The sequence below is a fragment of the Lissotriton helveticus genome, chromosome 2_2 (genome assembly GCF_964261635.1).
Source record: "Lissotriton helveticus chromosome 2_2, aLisHel1.1, whole genome shotgun sequence".
In the NCBI taxonomy this organism is placed as follows: Eukaryota; Metazoa; Chordata; class Amphibia; order Caudata; family Salamandridae; genus Lissotriton; species Lissotriton helveticus.
The window spans coordinates 42,122,625-42,146,689 of record NC_136060.1 but is presented as its reverse complement, the minus strand read 5'-3'; the positions used below and the strand labels follow the sequence as shown (position 1 = coordinate 42,146,689).

The 24,065-nt window shown below is 45.4% G+C and overlaps 1 protein-coding gene across 1 annotated transcript in view; it reads right to left on the bottom strand.

Annotated features, from left to right (window-relative positions):
- The window catches only part of LOC144821265 (protein FAM149A-like), a 212,666-nt gene that overhangs the window by 49,734 nt on the left and 138,867 nt on the right, over nucleotides 1-24,065 (bottom strand). The window contains exon 8 of the mRNA XM_078678089.1: nucleotides 14,089-14,240. Coding sequence (XP_078534215.1) covers nucleotides 14,089-14,240 — 152 coding nt within the window. The remainder of the gene's footprint in view (nucleotides 1-14,088; nucleotides 14,241-24,065) is intronic.

The window sequence follows — 24,065 nt, the reverse complement described above, 5'->3', positions numbered from 1 at the left end:
AACCAAGTCAAAATCCGATGAAAGAGCAAGAATGTAGGCTGCTGAGCCACTACCATCTCAGATCATGCCGATGTCATTGTTGGTGCCTGTTAATACGGTTTTAGTGATGAGGGTAGGATGAAACCCAAGTTGCTAAGTATTTAATAATGAATTGGATATTATGAAAGTATTGACACATCTCTCGATGAGTTTAGCGGTCCCCAGTAGAGGGAATATAGGACAATAGTGAGATAAAGTCAAATGATCCAGAGTGGGTGATAAAAGCACTCAATCCAGAAGGTGTAAAAGTAGAGTAGCTTTAATGTACAGCCATCAACAGGACACAAGATCAGCAAACTGACTTCCCAGCATTGGAATGTCAACATTCTAACAAATGATGTAATCAAGTAGGAGAAGTCTTAAAGATACAGTGAACATAACACATCCCCCATTCACAGTGAAAAGAAATAAAAAGAAAACAAGGTAAAGTATAATGGAAAATACACAAGAAAGATTTACCGATAACAAGATAAAGCTTCAATGGAAAAAACACATGAAAGGTTAACCTTTAGCACGGAAACAACTAAGCTAATGCAGTACATAATCATTGAACTTCTTAGGAAGTTGTATGGATCTCCTGGAAGTAACCCTGTGGTAACTAGTAGAAGGATCAGAGTCAGGATCAGTGGAGAGACTGGAATTATTATTGAAATGATGTTCAATATCATTGCATTTGATTAACTTGGACATGTTCCAGGTGCAACCATTATCTAATGTGACAACATTTTTCCTAATGGAGACAATGTTGAAAGGCCCTGTAAAATTTGAGACACCTTTGTGACCTAATCTCGGTTTTTTAACTAGAACACTGTCTCCCACATTCCATTTCCTAAGCTTGACCACCATCTTAGCATCATAACGTTGTTTATATTTCTGCTGATAGTTGGTCAAAGCTTCTCTCCTCCTTACTGCTTTTTCAATGCTGTCATCACCTCTTTTCTCAGGAAGCCAAGCGGGATTGAGTTTAGAGCAAGCCAACCTCCCCCTTAAAGCTTCAAAAGGCGACCTCTGCATGATAGCATTGGGAGTCGTGCGATGTGCCCACCATGTCTCCCTTAATACACTGTTGAAAGAAACCTTGGACTCTAAAGCCCTCTGTGCACAGCTTTTCACAACTCTATTCATTCTCTCAGTGAGACCATTTGCTTGAGGAGAATAAAGAGCCGTTTTCTGATGTATAATCCCCAACCCATTAAAAAAACTACTCATCTCATTGGAGGTGAATTGTACCCCATTGTCAGTAAGTAAAAACTTAGGTACTCCTTCAGAAACAAATACTTCTTTCAAAAATTCAATCACAGTCTTGGAACTAACAACACCCATGCACTTTGACACCACCCACTTGGAAGTGTAATCCACGAGTAATACAACAAATCTCTCATGAGAAGGCATCAGTTCAAATGGACCAGCAATATCTAGTCCCAACTTGGTCCAAACAGCAGTTGGAATTTCAACAGGAGAAAGTGGAGCTTGACTGGTGGTGTGTGATTTGTCATTAATAGCACATAAATGACAATCTTTGACTACAGATTCCACCATTCGGTCCATACCCGGCCACCAGTATCTTTCTCTCAACCGAGCCTTCGTGAGATTTCTACCCAGATGCCCTTCATGAGCAAGATTTACTACCTTGTCTCTCAAACTACTAGGGGGCACAATTCTGTCACCTCTCAAAAAATTACCCCCGAAAAAAGATAATTCATCCTTCACAGTCCAATAAGGCTTCAAAGCAGATTCAAGTGTATCATATCTTGGCCATCCATTCATGATCACAGTCTTCAACGAGCGAAACTCATCATCAATCTCAACACTATGAAACCATTCTTCCTTGGATATGCTAGACTCCAACACCCAATTTATGCAGGTTGTAACATCATCATCAATACAATCACTTTGGATAGGAAGACGTGATAAACAATCAGCAGGTTTGTTATTCTGGCCAGGAATATATTGTACCCTGAAATTATACTCTTGTAAACCTTCACTCCATCTTTTTAACCTAGGTGTCATATGATCACTTTGGTGACAAGAAAAAATTTGGACTAGCGGTCGATGATCAGATTTGACAATGAACGGTATTCCCCACAAGTAGAACTTAAAGTGGAGTACAGACCAAAATACTGCTAATGCTTCTCTCTCAATACACGAATAGTTAAACTCAGCTTCCCTCAAAGCTCTTGAAGCAAAAGCCACAACAACTTCTTCCCCATTCACAATTTGAGAAAGTACCGCACCCAGACCTTTGAGGCTGGCATCAGTAGTTAGGATGGTCTTAAGTTTAGCATCAAAATGACCCAAAGTAGGCATTTTGCCAATTTCTCTTTTTACTAAATCAAAAGCCTTGTCACAATCAACAGACCACAAAAATTGAACACCTTTCTTCAATAGAGACCTTATTGGTTCAACCAGACTAGCAAAATTTTTAACAAATTTGGAATAAAATTCTGCCATTCCTAGGAAGGACTTGACTTGTTCCTTATCTACGGGTGTGGGTGCGTTCACGATGCTCTCTGCCAATTCTAACTTAGGTTGAATCCCATTCCCAGAAATAACATGTCCCAAGTATGTGACTGATTTCAAACCAATACGACATTTTTCCTTTTTTACAGTGAGTCCACAAACATTTAGTTTATCCAATACAGATCTCATAACTCTATCATGCTCACACTCATTTACTCCATGAACCAAAATGTCGTCTTGAAAAAACATAACATTTGAAAGACTGCCAAGAACCATTTTCATTATCCTTTGAAAGCACGCAGCAGCCGAAGCCAGGCCAAAAGGCATCCTAAGAAATTGGTAAGCACCCAAAGGTGTGACAAATGAAGTCAAATGCCTTGAATCTTTGTGTAAAACAACCTGGTGATAGGCCGAAGAAAGATCAAGTACACTGAAAATCTTAGCTCCCTTCAAAATGCTAATACTTTCCGCTATGTTGGGCAAAGGTTGTCGATCCACCCAGATGCTTTCATTCAAACCACGCAAATCTACACACATCCTGATTGACTTTCCCCCATCCTTGGGTGCTAAAACTACGGGGCTCAACCACTCAGAAGATTCAATCTCTTCAATCACTCGCAAACTCAACAATCTCTCAATCTCAAATTTGAGAGGCTCCAGCATCATGTTCGGTACTTTCCTGACTTTGTGTACACATGGTTTGGCAGATTTCTTAAGAATGATCTTGTGTTCAAAACCCTTCAAACACCCCAAGTTATCAGAAAAAACATTAGGATAGTCAGAAAAATATTTGTCAGTCCCACCCACAAAATCTATTTGAGCGGGAAGGAAACTTGAAAGAAAATCTTCCTTCAACATGACTTGGTTCTTGGGATCTTCGGCTCCAGGGTTAAGAATGATACCTAAATCATGTTGATGTCGCCAACCAAGTAGATTGTCACCCCTGACAGCAACGTAGACTTTACCAGTGATACTCTTTCTTTTGAAAGAGATGTTGGCCACAATGTATCCTAAGATTTCTATTCTGGACTTATTATAGCTTATAGGAGAAATATCTGGAGGTAGAAGTTGGACACTATCTAGACCCACAGTTTCATCCCAAATCTTATTGCCTATCAAGGTGAAAGGAGACCCTGAGTCTGCCATGAGTTTGAAATCAAACTTGTCAATTCTAATATCACAGAACGGCATGAAAATGTGTTCCGTGTCAACTGAATCCCCTTCCACACTAGAAACAACAACAGTACGTACAATGTCAGAGTTAGAGTCATTAGTGTCCTTTTTCTTACTAGACCTACACACGCGTGCATAATGTCCTTTGATGCCACAGTTATTACAAATACTGTCTTTTGCAAAACAATGAGGAAAATTGGAAGTGTGGGAAAAACTGCCACATCTAAAACAACGTACTTTCTGATTATTAAAAACACGCTGTTGGCGAAAATCACGTTCCCTAGACACACTAGGTTCTTTAAAGGAAGGACGATTCTCCAAGGAACTTTTCTGAGGCAGTGAAGACTTTAGAGGTGGTTTGCCCTTAGAACCAGCACTGACTTTGGCAATTTCTTCACGACATTCACCATCAAACTCATCTTCATCTAACATGTGTACAGAGTCTGAAGATTTTTTCTTATTATCAGTCACAGTATGACCTTCATCTTCTTTATTTTTTCTTATTTCCTTGACCCACGTTGAGGTGTTTTCCATACCCTCTACTATATCTACAGCTTCTTTCAAGGTGGGGTTCTTGGACAATAATTTCTCTTGAACCCTAGAGCTGTTAGTGCAACGAACAAGTTGATCTCTGACAAGAGATTCGGCTAAATCTCCAAAATCACAGGTACGAGAAAGAGTTTTCAAAGAGGCAACATATGTCCCAACACGTTCACGAGAACCTTGCACACGAGTAAAGAATCTGTGTCGTTCAAGAACAACATTGATTCTTGGACCGAAATACTGTTCTAACATAGTCATGGACATTTCGAAAACATCTGCAGGTTCACCATCAGCTCCACCAATAGGTATGCTGTCCATGCTATCATACGTATGCCTGCCTTCAACCCCTAAATTATGTAACAAAATGGCTTGTTTCCTAAAAGCTGAAAACTTTTCTCCACCAATAGCAACTAAATAGGAGTCAAATAAATTTCTCCATCTCTTCCAAGGAAGAATAGGCTCTCCTTCCTCCGAAAGAAAAGGAGGTGGTTGTGACATGCTAGATGTTGTAGCCATAATTGGGAGAAAATGAAAGAAAACCAAAGCAAAACAAAGGATGATGAGATGTGGTGATCTCAAGTAACAATCTAACAAACAATCTGGGTTTAGTAGGTGTTAAGTAACTATGCTATTCACTAAAGTTTTGTGTATGAGTAACACAAGATAAATGTACTTAATGCAAAACTGTATTTACTGTATGTTTAGCTGTGCACATCAGCGAGGAACTCATATACTAAATCACAAAAGAGTTGATGTGCAGCTGTGCACACCAGCGTGTAGATGAGCTGGCTTGGAATAAGTCACAGCGTCACGATGTTACCTTCTTTATTTGTATTGTTGATGCGCAGCTGCGCAGCTGCGCTGTCTCTAAGCGTCGAAGAAATGATTACACACAGCCGTGTGTATCGGCGTGGAAAGCTTCGTTGTCCAAGAGTTAAAGCGATGATCCGCGCGTTGTGTTTACAAGGTACTTGTTGCCACGGAGACAACAAAATGGCCACCAACGCGATGACGCACGCAGCGTAAGGTCGTCACCTGAAGGCGTGAGACGTTCGCAGCTCCAATGACAGAGGCTGCACTCGCGCTGATAGAAGCTCCAGCTTCCGAATGCTGAACAGAGAATCTGCAACGCGAGGATGCTGTCTGCAACGCGAGGCAAGTAGCGTTGTATTTTAAAAGTCAACAGGGTGCCATAATCACAGGAATTTGTAGAAAATCGGCAATAAAACTTTAAAAATGCGCAAAGTGTCCGAATTTTTCTAGGACAATGACGATGGCATTTACAGGAAACAGCGTCGACAATAGATCAATACAGGTTTCTTTTTTTTTTTTTTTTTTTTTTATCCAGAAAATCCAAGTATAACTTGAAGAAATAACAGGCCAAGTAAAATCCAAATATGATGACTTGAAGGCATATCCGGCTATGAGTATAGGTGGATATAGAAGTCCAAGGTAATGTTGTGCCAGAATGAGTCCAATAGAAAATCCAATTCCTTTGAAAGTGAAAAGTCAAAATTTTCTCAAAATTAAGTCCAAATCCATATCTAGGGGAGTTGATGGTTGTGAGTGCCTGTCCCCAATCAGGCGTAGACCCTCGTCGCCAGTGATAAAAGCACTCAATCCAGAAGGTGTAAAAGTAGAGTAGCTTTAATGTACAGCCATCAACAGGACACAAGATCAGCAAACTGACTTCCCAGCATTGGAATGTCAACATTCTAACAAATGATGTAATCAAGTAGGAGAAGTCTTAAAGATACAGTGAACATAACAGTGGGTTTTTTCAATAATTGAATAACAAGAGCTGTTTTTCAGAAAACTAGAGACTTGTCAGAGGACAGAGCGCTGTTACAGATGGATGTTATAACAGGGACCGCAGAAGAGGCAATAGCATTCATAGTGTTCGCAGTGCAAGGGTTGAGTGGAGAGCCAGAGGTAATTGAGATAAATTTGACAGAATAGTGTTGCGACTCACAAGCATAAAATCTGACCAGGCGATGGAGAATTATGTGATGGAGAGGAGGGTCACAGAACAGTGAGAAGATAAACATGGATGGGTGTCTTCCACAAAGGAGCTCAGAAGTCATACAATCTTGTTTTGAAAGAAATTCACCAAATTAGAGAGAAGCTTCTTCAAGGGACGTATGAAGAAGTTGCTTCCAGATGAGCTAAAGAATAGTAAATTGAGAACATTTCTTGGGTAGGGTTTTTTGCAGTTATGATACGATCATGAAAATACTTTGTTCTGGCATTATATATTAACTTTTCATAAGCGTGGAGTTCTTGTTTGTAAATTGTTTTATAGCCTTTATTCTAGTTAGACCGCCATGACCGTTCAAATTTTTTGCACCTCCTTTTTGCCATGGTAATTTCTTCTGTATACCAAGGAGCAAATGGTGAAGATCTGTGTGAAGAAGTGGCTTTTAAATGAAGGGTGTTTTTGAGGGTAGACACAATCCAATTATTAAAACGGTCAATAGAATTATTAATATCGTCATAAAGACTGGGTTGAGTACTGTCTAAGATAATTGTAAATATAATATACTTGTAAAGCACACAGCTGCCCCAGCAACGGGACGTCCCGGCACTGTATAACGCTGTGGAACCCTTCCTGGCTCTCCCTGTGGGATGCCCCTCCTGAGCACCCCCAAGGTGAAGCCAGGCATCCTAGTGTTGTTGGGGCCGTTGTGGAGATTAAGCAAGCTATTGCCCAAAGTTGCGGCGTGGGACCCATGATTAGAGTAGGCGCTGAGGCGAGAATTATCGAGTCCGCGGACATTGAGCCCAAGACCCTGCTTCGTCGGGAATTGAACCCTGGTCCCGGGCCTGATCTCTGCTTCAGAGTCTGCCGCTTCTGACCAGTGAGCCACACTCCTCCACTTAATTTGAGGAGATCAGTTTAGTGCACAAACAATTAAATAACTCGGAGGGTGGATGACTATTAGTTTTAGAGTGATTGATGGTAAAAAAAGATAGCCTTATGGTCATTTCAAGTATAGTCTAATTACGAGGGAAGATCTATTAGGATATATCTAGCATATTTACTTGTTTGGTTATTTATTTATTTATTTATAAATAAAAATATTATGTGTAGCATAGATGTGGTCAAGTGTGTCTCCCGCCGAATGAGTGGGCCCATGTACTTGCTAAGCTAATGCAAAGACAGAACACACATTGAGAACGTCACCGGCTGCTTTCTCCCGCTCCTCATCAACATGAAGGTTGAAATCACCAAGAAAGAATGACTAAATTACTGGTGTTGAGATGGACCTTAGAGATAATATCTTGTAGGGAGGAAATGTAATTCTTCACAAGATCAGGAGGTCTATAGATGTATCAGTTTAACAGAACAATTAGAATTCATTGTGATAGTGAATGGCAGAAATTCTGTATCAAAGAGAGGATTAATTGTCCACAGAGACTGATAGTTTATCTTTGTAATGACTGCCGTGCCACCTCCAGGACCAGTTGTGCGGTTTATGATCTCAACATGAAAGCCAGGAGGGATTGCCAATGAAACATCAGGGCAGAGACCTCTTTCAGACATACCTCAGTAATTAAAGCTATATCTAGATTTAAACCAATGGGGAGACTGTACCTCTAGGGCATGCTTCACCATGGAGCGGGAATTAAGTAAGACATTCTGATTGTTCCAACAAGTAAGGTTAGAAGACAGTATGGCACAGCAATATTAGGTTCCTTAAAAATCAAGTGGAACTGCTTAAGGTACTACACTTCCGGTCTCACTAGGCTGGTACTTTACAATGCATTTATTCTTAATTAGCTGGCTTAATTTAACTCAGTGGCTAGTTACAAAAGATAGAATCGGATCTCTGTTTACCTTCCCATAAGGGTCAATAGTAAATGGAGAAATATCCCTGGCACTGGGCCTGTTCTGGGTATGGGTGCAAATTGGCTTGCCTGTTGTGTGCCAGTGGTGCACCTGCTGTGTGTGCCCGCCGTGTGTTCATGTTACAGCCATCCCTAATTAGACCATAGGTGGTCTGCACATCTCTGAAAATTGAAAAACTAGAGTGCGCCTTGACCAAAGTGGCAGCTCTAGTGTGGCCCAATACAAGGGAAGAACAATGGCAGGAGTATTACAAAACACACATTAGAAGGAAAACAAGCAAAAAACAGAAGGTGTATGAGAAAAAAGACACAAGAACCTCAACGCATTGAAGAAACATGCGATCTTCTGCAACATCGCTGCCACCAGCAGTGTCACCCATAGCATGTAGAGCCAAGCCTTTTGGACAAGAATGCAAATTTGTGACTTCCATAAACACAGTGATCTTGTGATGATCAGCCTGCTGGCAGAGATTCACTCACATGCAGGAGTGACGTGCTGAGTAAAGAATACCTGAGATCGGGGGAAGGGAAGCTGAGCCTTTCCAGGAGTCAAGCATAACGGAAGTCAGGTAACCGGTAGCCAGGTATTAGAAAAAAGGACACGGACCTCGTCGAGCACACTTGTTGTGTAGAACTCAAGTGTTCCATCTAAAGGTTTGCACACAGGATTTCCACATACAGTTTTATCCTTTTTAGGCTCCATTGTTCTGGTGGTGGGTGAACCTCTTCTAAATAATATAACATGTGTATTTGTAAAGGGCACTTTCACCCGGAGGTATCTTGGCGCTGAATAACAGATGTTTATTGTTACCCAACTCAATGGTACTCATTTTATCGACCTCAGATGGATGAAAGGCTGAGTGGACCCGCCAGGATTTTAACCTGTGACCATGAGGTCGAACACAGGCCCCTGAAGTGGGCGCATTAGTCCACTGAGCCACCAGACCCGCCTTAATCTTTTCAGTCTTGGCTTTTAAGTTTATGTTTTATTTGAGATTGGATTTTTGCTTAATTCTTCAGATGCCCATTGGTTAGTGAGTCCTTGGACCTAGGAGAGTTGGACATTGATGAAGTGCATTCAAGTAAGACTTTTGTTATTGAGGCAGTTATTGTTTCTCTGTGGAATTCAAGAAAAACACTGAGGTAATCCAATAGTTCAATAGTGGAAGAGGCTTTGAGAAGCCAGTAGACCTTGTTATTGAATGGAATAATACATAATACTGTGGTCTGCATGTATGACTCCTATCTACAAGACAATATTTTGCTAGTTTGTGATTTAGAGCCCGATTTATAATTTAGAAATTGGACCCCCTCTGCCTGGGTGACGGAGTAATTAACTCTGTTGCCCTAGCGGAGGTCCTTACAACAACATTTTGAGATGTATGTTGGTCCAGCAGAAATTTCAAGCATTGAAAGGAACCGCTGTCATGCTCTGATCATTTTTCAAAACTGGAAAATAATTTGTGTTTGAAAAGACAGATTAGACAAGTTCTAGAACTATTCTTTAATTCCTTCTGATGGGGGAAACATTTCTATCAGTTATCCAGACTCACTCCTGTTGGTAACAGTTCTATATTCTTAGACCTGGCACCATTGGGGTGGGTCTCCCTTCCATTTTTTTGCTGTAGCCTTTATGTTTTTTGCTGGGTTTAGATGCTTTTGGGCACTGTGCCACTGCTATTCAGGGCCACAGTGCAAGTGCTCCCTATGGTAAATTGATGTATGGATTAGTGACTCCATGATTGGCTTGTTTGGTTTACTTGTCAGACCCTAGTACAGTGCACTGCATGTGCCCAGGGCTTGTAAATCAAATGCTGCTGGTGGGCTTGCAGAACTGATTGTGCCACCCACGGGAGCAGCTTGTAAAGTGTGTCTCAGGTCTGCCATTGCAGAGCCTGTGTGCAGTCTGGTACTGCCATGTTGACTGGGCAAGTGCACCCACTTGCCAGTCCCTAAACCTTCCCTTTTATACATATTAGTCACCCCTAAGGTAGGCCCAAGGGAAGGGTGCATTGTAGGTAAAAGGTAGGACATGCCCTGATGTGTGTGGCATGTCCTGATAGTGAATTACAGCCTTTTTCGTTTTTCACTAGTTCAAGGCTACTTGTTCCCCATTGGCCAGAAAGGGCAAATTGATTATAACATCTTATAATCCTAACTGACTCCGGGAACTAGGTAGAAATTCGAGTTTAGTATGCCTGAAATCAGAAGGATAAAATACATATTTTAGTGAAGTTGGTTTTAACATTCTGTGTTTGAATATACCACTTTTAGAAAGTAGGTATTTTCTTGCCTAACTGTCCGAGCCTGCCTCTGCTAGGTTGTGTATGCCTTGTCTGGAGTTTGAGTGACAGGGGCTGGGGGATTCCAGGAGACAGGGTGAGTCAGGGGGCTGAATAGATCCATCTGCATGTAGAGTGAGGGGAGGGGAGCACCTGAGACCTGAATAGGGCTGTGCCTGCCTTCCACAATGCTGGTTCCACCTCATGTAGTGCGTCCGATGTCCCTGGCCTACATTGTCAAAGGAAGATAAATAGTCCTCTAAACAAAGTGCTCCAGGACTGAACAGAACTGGTTTGGACTATGCACAGACACTCTCTACCTTCAGAAACAAAGGTTTTTGGCGTATAAAAGAGGGGACACAGACCCCAGAACTTTAGATCACTTCTGGGAATCAAGACGAACCTTTGCTGAGGAGAAGAACCAGGAAGCTGAAGGAGGAGACTACACCTGTGCTGTGTGTTTGGGGGTTGGCCTGCAGTGGTTGCTTCATTGCCAAAGAAAGGAGAAGAGGACTGAGTGTGCTTTTCATCAACTTGAAGAAGAATCTCCAAGGGCTTGAACTAGAGCTTGCCTCCTGCCTGAAGTCTCAGGGATACAAAACTTCACCAACCAGCTCCCCCCTGAATTCCCTTGCTGGGAATTGAAGTGCCTGCGGTTGTGCTGGGCCTTCTGAGAGACTGCGTGTCGCTGGGATCTGGAAGCGCGACACAACAAGAAGCGCGTCGCCGCTGCAGCAGCTGTTGTCGCATCACCGAAGAAGCGAGCCGCCGCTTCCTCTGTCATCATGGAATCGCCGAAGCGCGGCGCGTCATCGGATAAGCGTGCCGCCGCTACAGAGGTCACCGTCGCATCACCGTAGAAGGGTGTCACAGGGCCTGTTGCGGCTCCGAAGATCATCGAGTCACTGCACGGTCGTCGAGCATGCACGCATCGCATCAACGTTGTCGCACCGTGAGCAAGACGCCCTTTTGTCGCATTGCACCGGAGAAGAGTATCGCATTGAGGTGCCATCTTGTCGCTTCGTACCGGAGAGCAGTAAGAAACCGATGCGTCATCTCCCCACACAGTAAGGAAGCGAGCATCAACTCCCCTGCGCAGCAGTAAGGAACCGATGCATCACCTTCCCTGCAACCCTTTTGTTTTCTTTTCGTTACGCATCCAAGGTACTGTGGGAGTAAAGTGTTGCATTTACAACTTGAGAGAACTGAGCTATTTTCTACCATTTTAAAGGCTATTTTTGAGGTACAGTATTGTGGATTTTTGTCGTTTGGTCTTGTGTTAAGTCTATATAAAAATACTTATTTTTATAATACAACCAGTGTGGTGTCCATCTGTAGAGTTGTCACTGTAATACTGTATGTGTTCACAAATGCTTTACACACTGCCTCTGAGATAAGCCTGCCTGCTCGTGCCAAGCTACCAAGGGGGTGAGCAAAGGTTATTTTAGGAGTGTAGCCCTTTACCATGACTAGACGCAAGGGTCCCTATTTGGTCAAAGGTACCTACCTCTGCCAACTAGAGACCCCCAACTACTACTTTCAGTCAAAGTTGTATTTGTCCCATCTCCAAATAAGCTGCTTTTGTAGGTCATATAGCTCAATAAAGACGTACTCTTTTGCATTGTGAGTAACCCTCGAGGAGGGTAGAAATTTGTTTTTTTTACTTGCAGTTGTTTTGTTGCAATGGGAGATAGGGCTGTGCCTGCCTTCCACAATGCTGGTTCCACCTCATGTGGTGCGTCCAATGTCCCTGGCCTACATTGTCAAAGGAAGATAAATAGTCCTCTAAACAAAGTGCTCCAGGACTGAACAGAACTGGTTTGGACTATGCACAGACACTCTCTACCTTCAGAGACAAAGGTTTTTGGCGTATAAAAGAGGGGACACAGACCCCAGAACTTTAGATCACTTCTGGGAATCAAGACAAACCTTTGCTGAGGAGAAGAACCAGGAAGCTGAAGGAGGAGACTACACCTGTGCTGTGTGTTTGGGGGTTGGCCTGCAGTGGTTGCTTCATTGCCAAAGAAAGGAGAAGAGGACTGAGTGTGCTTTTCATCAACTTGAAGAAGAATCTCCAAGGGCTTGAACTAGAGCTTGCCTCCTGCCTGAAGTCTCAGGGATACAAAACTTCACCAACCAGCTCCCCCCTGAATTCCCTTGCTGGGAATTGAAGTGCCTGCGGTTGTGCTGGGCCTTCTGAGAGACTGCGTGTCGCTGGGATCTGGAAGCGCGACACAACAAGAAGCGCGTCGCCGCTGCAGCAGCTGTTGTCGCATCACCGAAGAAGCGAGCCGCCGCTTCCTCTGTCATCATGGAATCGCCGAAGCGCGGCGCGTCATCGGATAAGCGTGCCGCCGCTACAGAGGTCACCGTCGCATCACCGTAGAAGGGTGTCACAGGGCCTGTTGCGGCTCCGAAGATCATCGAGTCACTGCACGGTCGTCGAGCATGCACGCATCGCATCAACGTTGTCGCACCGTGAGCAAGACGCCCTTTTGTCGCATTGCACCGGAGAAGAGTATCGCATTGAGGTGCCATCTTGTCGCTTCGTACCGGAGAGCAGTAAGAAACCGATGCTTCATCTCCCCACACAGTAAGGAAGCGAGCATCAACTCCCCTGCGCAGCAGTAAGGAACCGATGCATCACCTTCCCTGCAACCCTTTTGTTTTCTTTTCGTTACGCATCCAAGGTACTGTGGGAGTAAAGTGTTGCATTTACAACTTGAGAGAACTGAGCTATTTTCTACCATTTTAAAGGCTATTTTTGAGGTACAGTATTGTGGATTTTTGTCGTTTGGTCTTGTGTTAAGTCTATATAAAAATACTTATTTTTATAATACAACCTGTGTGGTGTCCATCTGTAGAGTTGTCACTGTATTACTGTATGTGTTCACAAATGCTTTACACACTGCCTCTGAGATAAGCCTGCCTGCTCGTGCCAAGCTACCAAGGGGGTGAGCAAAGGTTATTTTAGGAGTGTAGCCCTTTACCATGACTAGACGCAAGGGTCCCTATTTGGTCAAAGGTACCTACCTCTGCCAACTAGAGACCCCCAACTACTACTTTCAGTCAAAGTTGTATTTGTCCCATCTCCAAATAAGCTGCTTTTGTAGGTCATATAGCTCAATAAAGACGTACTCTTTTGCATTGTGAGTAACCCTCGAGGAGGGTAGAAATTTGTTTTTTTTACTTGCAGTTGTTTTGTTGCAATGGGAGATACCTAATCCCTCCTTGCTCATTGCACCATCAGGATTCAAGCAAGCCGGGCCGAAGAAGGCTGTGATGCCAGAAACCGGGAAAAAAAAAAACCCGGAAGCTTGTTTCCTTCCCAGTATAAGAATTGGCTTGGTAGTTTGGTGTGCCCTGTTCCCATCATGCACTGGGACAGGAACAGACTAATTTGCATATAGCCAGGTTCTGAGCTGGGATGGTGCAGTGAGCTAAAAAACGGTGATGGATTAAAACCATGATCTATTGACTTGGTAAGAGTATTCTGCATCATTCAGAAACTCTGTCCATCACCACCCCCCTTTTCCAAAATCGACATGTCTTACCCGTTCCAACTTATGATTATAGATTCAAGTTGGTACTTGATTCATGCAGAGATGGGGGTTCAACATGTAAGGAGTAATTTCATGACAAACCTCCGTTTCTGGCACCTAACCCTTAGGACCCACTGGACGCAAAAGCCACACATAATAGTTTAAAATCCAACAACAAACACTTGCATCCTTTTATTTACCTGTGTTGATGTAAAATGAGATCCAAAAGATATACTTCTTGCCTCTGAGCCCCTTGATGGAGGGACACCAGAATCTGCAAGTACACGGGAAACTGGGATCTGCAACACTTTGTTTCCAGCACCTTTCAGCTTCTTCGTTTCACTGTCATCTTCTGCCACAGAGACCACAAAAAAGAGCAGGTTAACACATTTCATTTAAAGAACAACCACTTTTTTCAAAGTATTGTTGACACCTTAAAATTTGTATGACCATAAAAACTGTGCTCTGCAAATATGCTTATTGAGACTAATCAAATTGCAACAGGAATGGCAATGTGTCCAAACACTATACAAATACAAAATGTCTTTGTCCAAAAACACAATATTCCTAGAGTAGAGTTCTGAGGATTACGATACTACTTTACACTAAATTCTCATGGAATCACAAGAGAAGATCATTGTTTGTTCTCAGCAGATGCAAGGTCCAGTAAGCAAAGTACATCTCAGCCTTACCAATGAACACTTAAAATATGACAACACTGCTACACTTGCCAATATATCATACGCTCTCTTTCTAGTCATACATCTGTAAAAGTAAAGAGATATTGCTGTTGGAAGAAGACCCAAAGACCATTAAATTAAAGTCCCAAGTATTTTAAAGGGAGTTTTCAAAGGTCTTTATTTATTTATTTTGTATTTATTTATTTATTTTAAAGGTTTTATATAGCACTGACTAGACCAGGAGATATCAGAGCGCTTTACATGAGCATCAGATCATAGTTACAGGTTACATTGTTACAAAGGTTACACAGTTATTAGAGCATGGCAACATAGTTACTTGTAAGGTCAAGATAAACAATAAGCACAAATACGTAAGGGGAAAAGCAGGTAAGGGAAAAGATTCAGGGGAGGGGGGAAGGAGCTGGGGAAGTAGACAGGTAATGAAGGCGGGAAAGAGGAGGGGAGGGTGAAAGACACTGCATGGAAAGAGGAGAGGAAGGGCGACGGGGACATAAACCGGTAGACGAGTCAAAGCATTGTCCAAAGTCCAGTAAGCTGTGATCCCAGGGCAAGTGGTATCACTTCCCTATTTCTGTTGCGGGAGGCTCCCTTTATGCAGTGGACTCTCTCAGAGGGGTCTCTGAGACTCCAAGGCCTACATACTGGATCCTTCCCCAAAAAGGGGAGAAGGAGTGCTTTGGCAAGGGGTGTCATACCATACCTGAGCTGTGAGTGGCTCCCTTGGCACAGTGGACTCTCTCAGTGGGTACGCTGAGACTCTAGAGTATAAATATTGGATCTTTCCCCAACAAGGGGAGAAGGAGTGCTTTGTCAATGGGGACAAAGGACAGAGGGCTAGGCAGACTAGAAGGCAAGGTGAGAGATTCAGGGGAGAGTGGATAGGAGCTAGGAGCTAGGGAGGTAGACAAAGAGAGAAAGAGTACTAAATGGGAACAATTTTAATTAATAAGTTATTATATAACGCTGGCTAGACCCAATGGAATCAGAGCACTTTACATGAGGGACAGTAATATAATGGAGCAAGGAAGGGTAAGGGAATAGGGTAAAGGGGTAGGAGGAAGATAGGACGTAGAGACGAGGGGAAAATCTGCCCAAGGTCCGGCTGGGTAGGTGACGGCAGGGAGGGGGAGTACACAACCCATCTCCTCTTTAGCTATATGGTAGCTCCACCGGGCATCAGCCAAATCGCAAGGTCTCCACAGTCTGGGGTAAATTTCGCAGGTTCCAAGTCCTAATTTGTAGGCAGGTTAGGGGATAGGTTCAAGGTCTGGGCAATGTCCAATTTTTGATTTCTTCATATTTCAGATTGGCCTCCCTGAACAATTATCAATATTTCTTTAAACCATAATATATTTACGGCTGTAGTGGATTGCAATGTTGTATTCTCTGTGACACCGACATGTCTACTATACTGCCACACCATGTATTATGCAACTGCTAAATAAAAACAAGTTAAAAAAACACAATATCCACTGATGTTATGTGCGCCTAAGGTGAACTTGGCATCAGGATTATACTTGACCCTGGTTACAGGCAGGTCGCTCCCCACGCCGCACATCTCCACCTGTGTGTCCTCTGACCCGCTGCTTCCACTGCCTCCACTGTAGGTAGTTCGAGTGTGCTCTGCGCATGGTCTAACCCCTTCTCTCTTCAGCCTCACTGTATTTTATGCCTCAGTTCCTGTAGTGTGTTCATCGTTTCTGCCCTTATTTTGACTTTTGTACTGTGACTGTGATTTTGTTTTTTCTTCCCTCTTTTGCCTTCTGTACCCCTTCCACCGCTTTCTCGACGCTGCATCCCCTGCGTCCCCACGCCCCTGCTCGCCCATTCGCTGCTCCTCCCTCCCACCTCCCCTTATATGGTGGATGCGCCGTTGGCGTGCCGAAGGCGCGCCTAAGGCAAGCCCGTCTGCACCCATCAGCGCCTGGACCGCGCCCAGCGACAGAACCCCTGGCCCCCGCAAATGCCACAACGCACGACACCGCTATGATGCCAGCACCCTCCACGCACTCATCATCGGATGATCACACACCTGCTTCCTGGCCGCCCTGAAACGCACGCAACAACCCTTTACCTGCTGGAACTGTAGCTTCACCAGCATTCGATCCGCAAATCCACCAAACGGGAAATAACCCAACCACCTCAGATGCATCCTTCTCAACACCCGCTCTGCCCGCAAACACGCCGTTGAACTCTGGGACATACTCGACTCAACCTCCCCAGGCGTTGCCTTCATAACGGAGACCTGGCTGACCCCTCCTAGGCACCCGACATCGGTATAGCCTTCCCGGACAGTTACAAGATCACCCGCAGGAACCGCACCAACGGAGCGGGAGGAGGAATCGCCATCATCCGCAGGAACACTCTCAGAGTCTCCACCAACAGCGACGACACCCTCAGCACCACCGAACACCTGCACTTCCAGATCCATACCGATCCCAACACCACCCTCAGAGGAACCCTCGTCTACAGGCCCCCAACCACAGTTCAGCGACTCCATCGCCGACTTCGTCAGTACACACGCCCTCGCCTCCACAGACTACATCCTTCTCAGAGACCTTAACTTCCACCTTGAGAACAACAACGACCACAACTCCACCACCCTGATCGACAACCTCTGACTCAGACAACTCGTCACAATGCCCACCCACTCTGCTGGTCACACGCTTGACCCCATCTTCTCAGCAAGCTCCCAAGTCTCCTTCAACTGCACCACCGAACTCCACTGGACCGACCATCGCTGCATTCACTTCACCTTCCGGAAACCTACCACGCACCACTGCATCCAACAGATCACCCGCCGCTGCTGGAGCAAAATCACAGAAGACCAGCTAACCACCACCCTCACCCGGAGCCCACCCGCCGACCCCGACACCGCCGCCCGCAACCTCAGACAATGGATCGACGACTGCACCAACATCCTCGCCCTGTTCAAGAAACCATCCAACAGACACACCAGCAAGAAAGCCAGCTAATTCACTGAAGACCTGCAGGCCTCCAAGCAAACCTGCTGAAAGCTCGAGAAGAAATGGCACCGTGAACAGACACCGGACAGTTACGCAGCCCACAAGAACGCCACCTGCAAACACCACCACCTCATCAGATCCGCCAAAAGGGCCTCCTTCAAAGACCGTCTAGACAACAACACACACAACAGCAAAGAGCGCTTCAACATTGTCAAGGAACTCTCCAACCCCAGCTCCAACACCAACGAGATCCCACCTTCGCAAGACCTGTGCGCCTACCTAGCTACCTTCTTCCATCACAAGATTGCTGACATCTACGACAGCTTCAACGTCACGACCGCCCTGACAACCACTGAGACCTCCATCCCCGCGGCCACCATCTGCACCAACCCCCTGCTCGCCTGGACTAACATAAACGACAATAACACCATCAAAATCATGAACACCATCCACTCCAGATCTCCGTCAGACCCATGCCCACACCACATCTTCAACAAAGCCAGCACCACCATCGCACCCCATCTCCGGAAAGCCATCAACATCTCCTACGAGACAGTGACCTTTCCGGAGAGCTGGAAGCATGCCGAGATCAACGCCTTACTCAAGAAACCCAAGGCTGACCCCTAGGACCTCAAGAACTTCCGGCCCATCTCCCTGCTCCCGTTTCCGGCAAAGGTAATTGAGAAGACTGTCAACAGACAACTGACCCGCTACCTCGAGGAGAACAGCATCCTGGAACCATCCCAGTCCGGGCTCCACAGCAACCACAATACCGAAACTGCCCTCATCGCCGCCACCGATGACATCAGGGCCCTGCTGGACACCGGAGAAACGGCAGCCCTCATCCTCCTGGACCAGTCAGCCGCCTTTGACACTGTCTGCCACCGCACCCTATGCACACGCCTCCACGACGCTAAGATCCAAGACAAGGCTCTGGACTGGACCACCTCCTTCCTCTCTGGCAGAACCCAGAGCGTCCGCCTCCCCCTTTCAGCTCCAAAGCCACCAAGATCATCTGCGGCGTACCCCAGGGCTCATCCCTCAGCCCAACATTGTTCAATATCTACATGGTACTGCTCGCCCATGTCACCCGACTGCATGACCTCAACATCATCTCCTACGCCGATGACACCCAGCTGATCCTCTCCCTCACCAAGGACCCCCTCACTGCCAAAACCAACCTCCACGAATGAATGAAAGTCGTCGCTGAGTGGATGAAGAACAGCCGACTGGAGCTAAACTCGGACAATACGGAAGTCCTCATCCTCGGCTCCACCCCCTCGGCCTGGGACGATTCCTGGTGGCCGACTGCACTGGGAACAGCTCCAACACCCACCGACCACACACACAACCTAGGGTTCATCCTCGACTCTACTCTCTCCATGACGAAGCAGGTCAACGCGTCTCGTCCTCCTGCTTCAACACCCTCCGTATGCTCCGCAAGATCTACAGGTGGATTCCCACTGCAACAAGAAGAACGGTCACCCAGGCCCTCGTCAGCAGCAGGTTGGACTACGGAAACACCCTCTATGCAGGAGCCTCAGCCAAACTCCTGAAACAACTCAAGCGCATTCAAAACGCCTCTGCTCGCCTGATCCTCGACATCCCTGGCTGCAGCCACATCACACCCCACCTGAGAGACCTGCTACTGGCTCCCCGTCAACAAGAGGATCACCTTTAAGATCCTCACCCATGCACACAAGACACTCCACAACACCGGACCAGCATACCTCAACAGACGACTCAGCTTCTACACCCCCAACTGAGAGCTCCACTCTGCCGACCTCACCCTCGCCACATTCCCCCGCATCCAAAGAGCGACCACCGGCGGCAGATCATTTTCCCACCACGCCGCCAGGACCTGGAACACCCTCCCCATCCTCCTACGGCAGAGCCAGGACCTGCTAACCTTCAGAAGACTCCTCAAGAAATGACTTTTCGAGCATCAGGGATGTGGAATTCCTATAGCCCGACGCCCAGGACATATTGTTTGGGGTCAAGGGCAACAAGTTTTAATGTGTATTTTGTCCTTGGGACAAGTAGACCCAACCCCTTGAAGCACAAACCCTTTGGCTGCCAGTTTGCAGTACCACATTAAGGGTCAGGGAAGGGCACTGCCTGCAGTTAAGTTAATGTTTGTGTGCATAATTTAATGTTGTTCAAACATGTATTTATGGTTCATTAATTGAAAGCTTTTATTATTAAGGTGAGCACTCTAAGTAAATTTAAGTTCTGACTGCACTACTGACAGTGGTTCTAGTATACAAATGTGTACACACTGTTTCAAAGTTTAGCAATATGAGGATATGCATAATGCTCCCAGAAGGCTCTGATTAGATGCGCATATTTGCAGAAGCTTGAAAGCAAAATTAATGATTCTTTGCTTTCAATATAAAATGTTCCTAAACAAATGAAAGTAGGGAAAAAACATTTGGCTAAACTACTGTAAAATTTCAGGTACCCTTTCTTAGCAGAATCATTTAGCAAATTGTGTTGATGCGTGCTAGTATTTCGCAAGAATATTCACATTGCAAAATCAGTGTAACCAGTTTCAATAAGGTTATGGGAAACAAAATTAAACAAGCATTGGCAAAGCCAGTAGGTCTGAAATTGGTGGTCAGCCTTTTAGTTTTGGCAATGCGTGACTTGTTTTGGCATGGTTTTTGTAAAACCTTATTTATTGTGAGAGCTACCAGGCCCTCACCATTATAACAAACATTGGAAAAAGCAAAAAATAGTTTTTGTTCTCAAAAAAGCACACACTGCCACATTAGTATTGGCACTGAACAAAACTACTCCTTGTAAAAGACAGAATGCTGTCACCACAGTGAAGCTAGCCGATACAGAGAGAGAATTTTAATAAACACAAACGGTCATGGTTAACGCCAGACCAAATTAGGGGCCCAATTATTAAAGAAAGTCTCAAAAGTGCACCCTTGCATTAAGTGTAGCTATAGGTCTTTCGTGAATTCACAAGAATTTACAGAAGTAGGGCAAGAAATTGTCCTTCTAGAAAATATTTGTGAACTGCATTTTAGCATGAGCAAATATGCATGTATAGATTTGCTAATGCGAAAATCTGAGTGTTTGCAAGTTTGTTTTCCCTCCAACCACTTTTTTCCCCAACTCTGTAAGGTTTACCTCTGCCATTGTCAGGAGTACATTTCCAACATTTCTCAGTATGGGAAAATATTATAGAAGAGTTGTTGAAAACCCTTAAAATATGCAAGTTAGTAGGTTTGCACAGACTCAAAAGGGCATTCCAACCCTGGATCTATTGCTTGCCACTACCTTCAGTCCCAGTATGTATATCTGCGGAAACGTGGCAGCATATAGGGATTGCTAGTATTCAAACAAGACTATGGTATGAGCCCTGCATAATCAGAGAGGCTATATAGGAGCTCCAACATAATGAGATTGGTGCCATGTGTTGCTGGCACTACATGGCACCAGAGGGACAAGTGGATTTTGTTACAGGACAAGTATATTCATGAAGCAACCTGTCCCATGGACAAGTAGATATTTTCATAAATTCCACACCCCTGAGCATTAGCAGCATCCCCCCACGCCCCCAGCGCCTTGAGACCCTCACGGTTAAATAGTGTGCTTTACAAATGTCCTGATTGATTGATTGATTCACATTATCTCTATAAATACACTTATAAAGCTATGTGTGATCACTACTTAGTCCTAGTCTTACAATATATATATAATCATACTATCAGGTGGCCAAAGATCTTCTGGGACTTGTCAATGCCCATTGACAAGCCCCAGTCAGGTACAACATGTTTACTGCGGCTCTAAAGGCATATGCTCACACTACAGTCAGGTTAAAGAGAGAAAGCACAGCAGCATTTTTATGCGGTGGGGTGACTCTGGATATAGGAAAAGCTATTAAAAATGATTAGGATGTCTGGGACAATGAATTCCTAGCCAAAGCTGAGGATAGGGATCACGTGGAGACCTATGTTCACTCTGAAATTACTCAAATCACTTTTCACAGAGTCAGATTTTTGTTCCATTGCTCCAAACCATTGTCATTTCGAAGAATGATTGCAATCATGCATTCCTTACAGAAGCCATATTACCAACCTTGACACCTTTAAAAACCCGCCTTACTCGAATACACATTCAACAGCCAAAAACAAAAAATACAATCCGATAACCCCCTGGTTTGATACCTCCACTGGCTACCAGAGGAGAAAACTATTAAATTCAAAATCACCTGGATGACTTCTAATGGCTCGAAACGTCAACAACTCACCTAGCATCAGTCCTCTCAACATCTCTCGCAAGACCAGAAATTTGAGGAACAAAGAAGCCCTTCACCTGGAAATCAAGAAATTAAAAACCTAACAAGAGTTACCATTGCTAAGACATTCCCACCCAGATGAGATCAGACGAGAAAACAACCTCGGCACCTTCGAAAACTGCTCAAACCCCTTTTTGATGTCTACAGTGCTCCTAGTCTTCTGCTTAATTTTACAACTAATTTTGAAAAAACCCTCCTGTTCTTTGCTTTATCCCTCCTCTGTCCTTTACTCTTGTACCACAGCTCTTTTGCTCCTCTACTCCAAATTAATTAGCCACTCTTTTACTGAAATGTTTTGTTCCAGACCCCCCCCCGGGGAAACGTTTTTGTCCTCTGTAAAATGCTCTGACACTGCCAAAGCCCTAATTCTTCCACCGACCTTCTGTGCCTTACGCGGACCTGCCCGCCTGACTCCCGCTGCCCTGCTGCTCTTTGTCCATGCTGAGCGGGGCCGCCGAGTGGAGACCGGCGAGGGGCGGACTACAACACCCAGAAGCCCTAGCAGGGAGCCGTGTCATCTGCAAGCGACAGGAGGCGCTTAAAAGCAACACCAGCTCCATCGAAAGGGGGAACTCCTTTTTGCCCTTGTTGTTGCCTGACACTGCCAAAGCCCTAATTCTTCCACCGACATTCTGTGCCTTCCGCGGACCTGCCCGCCTGACTCCCGCTGCCCTGCTGCTCTTTGTCCATCCTGAGCGGGGCCGCCGAGTGGAGACCGGCGAGGGGCGGACTACAACACCCAGAAGCCCTAGCAGGGAGCCGTGTCATCTGCAAGCGCCAGGAGGCGCTTAAAAGCAACACCAGGTCCATCGAAAGGGGGAACTCCTTTTTGCCCTTGTTGTTGCCTGACACTGCCAAAGCCCTAATTCTTCCACCGACCTTCTGTGCCTTCCGCGGACCTGCCCGCCTGACTCCCGCTGCCCTGCTGCTCTTTGTCCATCCTGAGCGGGGCCGCCGAGTGGAGACCGGCGAGGGGCGGACTACAACACCCAGAAGCCCTAGCAGGGAGCCGTGTCATCTGCAAGCGCCAGGAGGCGCTTAAAAGCAACACCAGGTCCATCGAAAGGGGGAACTCCTTTTTGCCCTTGTTGTTGCCTGACACTGCCAAAGCCCTAATTCTTCCACCGACCTTCTGTGCCTTCCGCGGACCTGCCCGCCTGACTCCCGCTGCCCTGCTGCTCTTTGTCCATCCTGAGCGGGGCCGCCAAGTGGAGACCGGCGAGGGGCGGACTACAACACCCAGAAGCCCTAGCAGGGAGCCGTGTCATCTGCAAGCGCCAGGAGGCGCTTAAAAGCAACACCAGCTCCGTCTCGCGGGACGCGAGCGGGACCCCGGGCGAAGCCCGGGCAAAGGGCGGGCCCTCTTAGGCACGCATAGGCCGAGGGAGGCCGGGCTGGGCCCACTCCCTTTCCATTTGGCCCATTGACGCTGAGTAAGCGGACTCTTATTACAATTGTTATTTGGTCCTCTGGTTATAAATGTCATAATTGATATTGGTTCGATATTAATACTGTTGGAATTGAAGTGTGAGTTAAGTAGCTCCTCCTAGCCACTATTTGCTTGTTATAATGACATCCATCGCAAAGGATAAAACACTTCTTCCCGGGGGAACCAATCGAGGTCCGCTCGACAACTACATTTTCAGGGTTGGCAATGAGACCGACAGGGAAACAATGCTTGTAGAGCGTCGGGCCGATAGGCGTCGCTCAGTGGAGCTTATGAAGAACAAACGTTCGTCTATGGGCGCCCTGCAGCAGGCTGTTTCTCCTATCCCCAGTCTCACTTGTGAAAAAGAGGTTTGTGCTGAATCCCCTGATGATAGTATTCCATTAATTTTCCAGGATACACCTCCATCTCCTACTCTGCCTGTTATTAGTCAGCCAACAATAAATGTTTCAACACTCTCTTTTAACTCAATTCCAGAGGTCGAAATACTGCTAGATTCCCCACCACCACAAGCTAAATCTCCCGAAAAGGTTAAAAAGACCCATAAATCCACTCCTGCCTTGGGTCTACCCCCGAAAAAAAGGAGAAAAAGAGGTAGCGGTACAAATAAAAATAGAAATAAGACTACCCATACGAACTCTGGGAATACTAAGAATCTATTAGATAACCCTCCTTTGACATCTGTAGTAGTTACACCATCGCACATACCACTGAAAGATTCATTATCCACTGATCTAATGGGCAACATCGA